Source organism: Mesoplodon bidens (assembly GCF_964165515.1).
Source record: "Mesoplodon bidens genome assembly, chromosome: 2".
Lineage (NCBI taxonomy): Eukaryota > Metazoa > Chordata > Mammalia > Artiodactyla > Ziphiidae > Mesoplodon > Mesoplodon bidens.
The window spans coordinates 78,505,645-78,514,459 of NC_138177.1; the positions used below are offsets into that span (position 1 = coordinate 78,505,645).

General features: G+C 39.1%; 1 protein-coding gene across 1 annotated transcript; it reads right to left on the reverse strand.

Moving 5' to 3' along the window:
• Positions 1-511: 511 nt before the first annotated feature.
• On the reverse strand, positions 512-8,040 carry CD160 (CD160 molecule; the record flags this gene model as incomplete). Its single annotated transcript, XM_081258379.1, is given in 9 exon segments — positions 512-675; positions 678-705; positions 4,672-4,815; positions 4,819-4,860; positions 4,864-4,914; positions 4,917-4,964; positions 4,968-4,969; positions 5,616-5,678; positions 7,986-8,040. Coding segments are annotated over 9 exon segments (597 nt in total).
• Positions 8,041-8,815: the final 775 nt, after the last annotated feature.

Consider the following 8,815-nt stretch of genomic DNA (forward strand, 5'->3'; position numbering starts at 1 on the left):
AGTTAACTGATGATGCAAACGTGTAATAGCAAGTCATTGCAAGTTCCAATATCTTTTTTATCTAATAGGGAAAACTAATTGACATTGATAAATGATGCTCAGAGGACTCAACTACAAGTGTTCTATATACTCAATCTGGCCATCAACCTTTGCTGAAGAGCTGCATTGTTTAAAACCCACCTCCAGACCAAGTCTGTTTCTTGCCTTGCTCATCTTCACATTATAGCCAAACATCTGTTGCCTCAACTTGTAGCCCTCTGTTCATCCAGTAAGTAGAGGTATTTGTATTTGCTTGCCTCTCCCACAGGCTTTCTTTCCTCATAGGTGTGACCTCCTACCCAATGGAAAGTCTGATTCATCTATCATCCCCTAGTTAGTATGAAGTCTTTAGTCCCTTTGGACTGATTTTGCCCTCATACTGGTGTGATGTTTTCATGTGGACAGCCAGGGCCTAAGGAGCATTTCCCTGTCCCACTCTGGGCTTCCTTTCCACCCTTCTCCTGGAGAGTAATCAAGATGTTAAAGGTATAGCACCCTCATTTCTTGGGGTGCTAAAAGCTCTTCTGAACATACCTTGAAGGGCCACCAGGCTGGTGACCAGCATCATCCAGACCTTTTCTTGCAGGAAGCCTGAACTGAGAGCACCTTTACTGTGGCCAAACTTGGGGTGTCCTGTTTCAATCCCAGTACTGTGTAGTTCACTCTCTGGTTCAGGAGAGAATCAGTGGATCAGGAGAGAGTTTTGGAAATTACTAATACCTCCTTTTGCATAATCTCAGGACATCTTTTTTATGATCCCCAAGGATACCTCTCAGTATAATCCGTTGCCCACATAAGTATTTTTTAACATTTGTGGGTGGTGATGATGACGTACATAAGTGGCAATAAATAAATATAGAATCTATGTGTGTCACAGTGGGGATGCAAATAGGCCTACCTTGAAGGAACTCAAGTCTTGCCAGAGAGACAGCTAAAATAGCTTAGTTACCTTGGTGTCTCCAAGTCTCATTTAAAAACCGTCTTCTGGAGTGGGTCAAGCAGTTTAGTCCAAGTTAAAATCGTGGGTTTGGGGCTTCCCTGATGGCGCAGTGGTTAAGAATCCGCCTGCCAATGCAGGGAACACGGGTTCAAGCCCTGGTCCGGGAAGATCCCACGTGCTGTGGAGCAACTAAGCCCGTGTGCCACAACTACTGAGCATGTGCCACAACTACTGAGCCTGCGCTCTAGAGCCCGTGAGCCACAACTACTGGAGCCCACGTGCCACAACTACTGAAGCCCATGCGCCTGTGCTCTGCAACAAGAGAAGCCACCGCAATGAGAAGCCTGCGCACTGCAACGAAGAGTAGCCCCACTCGCAGCAACTAGAGAAAGCCTGTGTGCAGCAACAAAGACCCAACACAGCCAAAAATTAATTAATTAAAAATAAATAAAATCTTGGGTTTTGTAATAGATACGGATTTTTGTCCATTATTTCCTAGCTGAGTGAACTTACACAAATTACCTTTGAGCCTGATTGTCACAGGACAAGAATAGTACCTAACTCAAAAGGCCATGAAGATTAAATGAAATAATGTATCACTTAGCACAATGCCTGGCACGCAGTAAACAGTAAATGGTAGACATTGCTTATTGATATTATCTGTTACCTGTTTGGCCTTCTTAGTGTCAGGTTCCGAAAGGAACCTTATTTCCACGTTTGGTGAGCATCCATATTTATTGACTCTAATAAGTATGCTGAGAGGATGATAAAGGCTTTCTATCTTAGAACCATCACAAGTAGAAATACTTAAGGTGTATTAGGAGAACATCAATACTGGATTATAAGGGGCAGTGGCTTCGTCGTACTCCCATTCTATTCTCCAAGACTTAGCACCGTGCCTGGGTTATGCAATCAGTAAGTTTAGATGAATGAAAGAGGAGTTTCCATTAGTGAGATCAACTGGAACAGAGTATTCACATAAGTAGTAGAAAGAAATTTCATAGAGTGCCTCCAGTGCCAGGCTAATTACTGTCACACAGACAGTGAAAAGCCATTAAAACTCTGGGGTGATATGTACAAATCAGCGTTTCAGAAAGATGTCTGGTGGCACTATGGATTAGAGGCAGAGACAGTATCTAGTTGATAGACCACTTACTAGGCAATAGCTCAGTGCCAGGCTCTGAGGTAGGTGTGGGAGGTATAAAGATGAGTAAAACATGGGCAGATTTGAGATCTGGGGCTTACCACTTAGGAGACTATTGGAATATTTTAAGTGTGAGATGATGAAGACCTGGAAAACACCTTTGGAAAGAAAGGAATGAATGTGGGAAAGAACTAGTAGTACTTAGTAACTGACTGGATGGGGGAAGAGAAAAAAGGAGGAACCAAGGTTTTGACTGTGAATCATGGACATAAAAATGGTCTCAGGAGGATAGGTTTGATTTTGAGTGATTTGGTTTCTTTTTTTAAAGACTTTATTTTTTATTTATTTTTTGACCTGGGCCCACATTGGTGAAAGCGCTGAGTCCTAACCACTGGATAACCAGGGAGTTGCCAAGACTTTATTATTTTGTATTTTTAAATTTTGGGGGGGCTGCACCACATGGCATACAGAATCTTAGTTCCCCAACTAGGGTCAAACCCGTGCCCCTTGCATTGGAAGTGTGGAGGCTTAACCATTGGACCACCAGGGAAGTCCCAGGAGGTGCAGGTTTAAATCATGAGAGTAGATCAGAAATTGGGAGAGATAGTAGAGAGAAAAGATTGAAGGAGTGGGGAATGAGTCTTGAGGAATGAATTTTCATGTTTGAGAGGTGGGAGGAGGAAACAGGCAGAGAAGGAGAGAAAAGAACAGCCAGAAAAGTAGAAAAACCAGGGGGGAACAAAGTCACAGAAGCCAATGAAGATGAGAGTTTGATAAGGAAGAGAATGGAAGTGCTGAACGCTAAGCTAGTTAGGTCAGATGAGAAGACACCAGGAAGCAAGGAAGAAAATAGAAATCAACCTAGACTGAAGTAGAAAATTTGGATTAACTAGTAACCGTAGGTGATGATGAAAACATTTGTTAAAAGGCTGTGGGACAGGTTTTTATTTAGGGCTGGGTGGGTGTAATTTACATCTATTTTTCTTAAAGTCAAAAAGATAGTATTTGAAAGTTCATAAAAGGTAATAGCAGTGTCTTTTTATTCTCAGAGACAACCACTATCAACTCTGAGGTGTTTTACAATCTTCCTACATAAAATGCTAATATTACCACTCTTGATAGTTTAGACATTGTCTATTGATTTTCTGTTACAGAAGATGAGGATATGTTTCTCTTAAACCCCTACCCTTCTCTACATCTTTCAAAAAAATCATTATATTATAAATTTTAGTCAATTTTTCATAATTTGGATTCCGTAAATGTTACTTATTACAGAGCCAAGTTGTGTGCTATGATTATGTTTCCTTTTGTAAAATTTAGTGTTTTCCCTGGAGATGATGATCACCTTAATTTTTTCAAACAGGCAGAGTTTTCCATATCCATATCTTTAATCCCTCGTCAGATCTGTCATGGGCCATCAGAGAGATGATCTGTCAATTCCATTTTCACCCCCTAGAGGTCTTTCAGAGTCCTGTATCTTTTGCTTTCTTCAGGAATAACTGCCCTTTTTGGCCCTTTTTAATTCTAGAATTTCTTTATCCCCTCCCCCTGTTAGATTTCTTGTTTCCTGGATCCCATTTTATCCACTCTACCGATTCACTTTCTTGCTTTACTGAAGCACATCCTCTGGTAGCTCCTTAAGAAACGTCATATGAAAGGCAATTTTTTTTTTTTTGGAGTCACTGTGTGTCTGACAGTGTCTTCTTTCTTTCCTCACGTTTGATTGGTAGTTTGATAGGGTATAGAATTCTAAGTAGAACATAATTTTCAGTTTTGAAGACTTGCTCCGTTGTCTAGGAGTATGAAGAAGTCATATACATAAAGCTGAGGCTGCAGTGGCCATATTTAGGCTGTGCCAAAGTAGTAACAGAGCAGGGGAGCATGCACAAAATGAGGAAATATGCAGAGATGGGAGGACTTGCTGTCCCAGAGAGGAGACAGTAACTGTTTGGGGTTCTTTTGGCTTTCTGGTTTCTGATTCCAGAAACCAGAACTCATGAGGGCTAGCTATACTTCTTCTTTATTATTTTTCCCCCTTTAATCTATGGCAATTTGAGTGGGTTTCTATTTCTTATGACTAAATGCTCTTTAAGACAACTATCCATTTTATCCATCTTTCTTTCCCAGCCTGAAGGTGCAGTGCCTATATTTAGAAATATAGCCACATCTCTGAGAGACTGAATTGGGAATCAGGAGGCCTAAATTCCAGACCTTTCTGCTTTTACTGGCACTGCTCAGTGAGTGACTTCGGATAAGTTGCTTTTCCTGCTGTGATTCAGTCTCAGTGTCAGTAAAAATGGGATGGCTACCTCAGAAGGATTTTTTAAATTAAAGACAAAATGAGATACTTTTGTATCCATGCTTTGAGGAAAGGCAGCATTTGCCAATGGGAGTGATGGAAAAGGATTTGAGTAATGGGAAGGACTCTTCTCCAAGGAGACTGCCTATCCAGGACCTGAAATAACTACTTCTGTCCTTAGCTGTTGACCCTGCTTACTGTCCCACCTGGTGGCACTGGGGATATCAGAAGACCACCTGTGACTCAAACAGAGAAATAATGGCCCTGAAGGCAGATATCCAGCTTCTGGCCTCTGGCACACCACTGGTAGGTCTCAGTGTCCAATGCCATGGCTTGGTTTATGGTGAACACCAACTGAGATGATATTTCACTGATACCATCTTTCCCAGGATCCTATTTAAGTCTCAGTTGCTCCAAGCTAGTCTCAGGGGAACAGTCTCAAGACTTGTCCTTGCACAAAAACACCATACCCACCTCAGCCTCTTCTTTTTTAAGCTACACAGTTGCTTTCCCTCCTGGGAAGTTGAGCTGAGGATGTGCATTCATCCTGGAATAGGAAGAGAAGTGTTAGCCATGGAAGCCGGGTGTATACATGGTAATCTAAATTCACTCACATATAAATGTTGAGGCAGAGATGAGGGCTGCTCCATAGACATTAAATACCACCCTCTTAGAAGAGTAGCCTACAGGCTATACCCGTATCTGAGGGAGATCTGCAATCCCAGTTCTTCATTAATTCAGAATTGGTTTATATTTTATTTCTACTCTTCAACTGGAACTTCTTTTGTATACATCTAATCTTTGGTATAGCCCTAGCGACAGGTATTATTGTTCCCATTTTACAGTTAAACTGAGGCACAGAGTGGTTAAGTGGGTTGCTAAAGTTGACAAATATTGTAGTATCTAGATGTCAAAACTGGATTTCATAAATTTATAGTGTGTAAGAGCCTGAGGGCCAGATTACCAGGCTTTTTTGCAACATATAGCAGAGGCAGAATGGTGGGGAGGGCAATAGTATTAGTTCTAACAAAAAAGAAAAAGAAACTATATTTTTCACCCTTTCATTAGTGTCAAGAAGAATGGGTCCTTTTCTTCCCCACCAGAAAAAAATCATGGGATCCATTCCTCATGAGTTCAGGATTTTCCCTGATGGCTGTCTCTGCTCTGGGGATCTCGGGATGGTCTGTCCTCACGACCAAGTTTGTTCTCCACAATTGCCAGCAGAATGGCCAGGGCAAAGCAGCCTCTGCCAGGTGCTGCATGTTGTCAAGAGCCCCAGGAACTCGAAGCAGATGTTGGCTCTGCCGATGTCCTTGGCCTCACTTTTCTGAAAGCACAAGGGGAACTCCTAGACAAGGCCTTACAGGGATCCAAGACTATCCCCCTGCTTCAGGCAGTAGCCTCGGTTGGCTAGAGTCTGATGGAGGTGGAGGAGGGCTTGGACATGAGAGTCCAGCTGGCTGGGAAGTAACACAGTTAATTAAATGAGGTGTACTGAAGAGAGGATAGGGGAAAAGAGAAAGAGAGAAGAGTCATAGAGAGACACTAAAGGCTATATTTTCAGATTTTTTCCCCTTAAATTAAGTTGGGTTGCTGGGTCAAAGAATATGAACATTAAATTTTTTTTCTACTATGTTATTGGATTGCTCTCTAAAAAGATGGTTGAGATTCAGATGTTCAGCAAGAATATTTAATGTACATTTCTTCATGGACTTGCCAATACTGGTTATTATCTTTTACATTTTTGCCAATCTGATGGATAAAAAATTAGACCTCACTGTTGTTTTGCCTTCGAAACTATGACTAGTGAGGGTGAGGATCTCTTCATATATTTATTGGTCATTAGTATTTCCTCTTCTATGAATTGCCTGTTCATATTCTTTGCATGTTTTTTAAAAAATCAACTTCTAGGAACTTTCTATATTAGAGATATTAACCCGTTGCCATTTTTTCTTTCTTTTTTTTAACAAATAGTTTCTTTCACTTCGTTGTCTCTTGACTTTATTTTTTTCCATAAGGAAAATTTACATTTGTATGTAGTTAAATACAATATACTTCTCTTCCTAAGTCATTTGTGTTTCCTTTATTGTTTAAGTAAGTTACCCTCAGGCTGAGGTTATAATTTTCTTCCAATATTTTTATTATTTTACCATTATATCTTCTAATTTTAGCTAAGAAAAATTATTTTCGTGTCAAAAAACCCAAACTGAACAAAAATCAAAACCAAGAAAATACCTGAATTTTCATCAAAAGGGAAATGGTTGAATAAATTTTGATTAATTTATACAATAGAATATTATATATTAAAAAGAATGAGTTCTATAAATATGGGCCTAAAGGCAGATGTCCATAATATACCATCATGTCAGAAAAAGGCAAATTGCAGAGCTATGTATATAAAATAAATATTTTTATTTTAAAAAATCCTCTCTCTGTGTAGATGTTAAAAATATATTTAAGCACTTTTGTAGTTTATAACCAAACTACAATGGGATAGGATTTTTGGATAGGTAATTACATCCATAGGGTTTAAAATTCAAAGAGTAGAGAGGGGTATACAGTTAAAAGTTTTCTTCCTACACCCACTCCCCAGTGATCTATTATTGACCAATGTTGCTTTGTTGTTGTGGACCCTTCTACAGATATTCTGTGCATATATAAGCAATTCCCTATTTTTCCTTTTTTAAAAAACAACAATAATAACAACAATGAATGATGTTCTACATTTTGCTTTTTTCACTTACCAGTATGTCATGGAGACCATTCCATATCAGTACATAAAGCGCTTCCCCTCTTTAAAAATTGCTGCACAGTGTTTATAATTATGTGAATTTATTGACATAGATTTCCATCAGTGAGCATTTTGATTATTTCCAATCTTTTCTTTTCCAAACCCAACCCTGTACATACATCATTTTGCAAATGATGAATCTCTAGAAATGGCATTGCTGGTCAAAGGGTATATGCATTTGCAATTTTGAGAAATGTTGCCATATTTTCCTCCATAGAGGTTGCACCAGCATACCTTTCCACCAGCAACATATGAAATGCTTCCTCATACCCATGCCAACAACATGATGCTAATTTGAGAAGTGAAAAATGGCCTTAATGTAGTTTTAATTTATAGTTATCTTATCATGACCGAGGTTAAGCACATTTTTACATGTTCAAGAGACATTTGTTTCTCCCTTTCCATAAAGTTGCCCGTTTCCTATTGGGTTGATGTCTTTGGTGGTGTTTTCAGATTGATTTGTAGGTGCTCTTTATACACTCAAAAAATTAGTCCTTTGTGATAGAAGGTAGAAATATTTTTCTAGTTTGCCATTCATCTTTGCCTATGGTAGTTTTTGCAGGAATCTTTTTGTTTTCATATAATTATGTGACATGTATACAGACCATCACCACCCCAAGACTGAAAAAATTCTCCCATGGTTTCTTCCAGTATTCATATTTTTTCATTTTTTACGTTAAAGTTTTTGGTCTTCATGAAATTTATTTTGGTGGAAGGTGTGAGGTACAGAACCAACTTAATTTTTCAAGTTGTCTACCAGTCATTCCAGTACCTTTAGTTGAGTGAAACTTCTTTTCACCGTTGACTTGAAATGCTTTGTCATACATTCAATACATCTGTGTGTATGCATGCCTATTTCTGTACATTCATTCTGTTTATATATGTGCCTGACAAATTTTAGATTTATATTTTATTTTATTTTATTTTATTTTTTTTTATTTATTTATTTTTTTGCGGTATGTGGGCCTCTCACTGTTGTGGCCTCTCCCGTTGCGGAGCACAGGCTCCGGATGCGCAGGCCCAGCGGCCATGGTTCACGGGCCCAGCCGCTCCGCGGCATATGGGATCCTCCCAGACCGGGGCACGAACCCGTATCCCCTGCATCGGCAGGCGGACTCTCAACCACTGCGCCACCAGGGAGGCCCAAGATTTATATTTTAATTCCTAGAAAACAGTAATTTATATTTGTTAATATTTTTAAATGTCTAATCATTTTTATAGATTTAGAATATTTTAATATTTAGTCCCCCTCTTTTTCAGAATTTTTCTATTAACTTAATTTTCTATCTAATTTTTATAATCTGCTTATCTGGTCTCTCCTTTCCCACCATCTACCAACAAGAAGACCTACTGGTATTTTTAAAATTGGGTTATGTTCTGTTTATATTTTAACTTAGAATTGAAATTTTTGTGACATTGGTTTTTTTGATCCAAGAACATGATATTCCTTACCATTTTAAAACTCTTGTGTTTTGATACGTGTGTAGCTCGGCCATGTTTAGAAGTTTTTTCATAAAGGTCTCATCCATTTCTTAAGCTTATTTCTGAGGATTTAATATTGTATGTCACTGCTGAAAATATTAGCGCTTTCCCATTGCATCT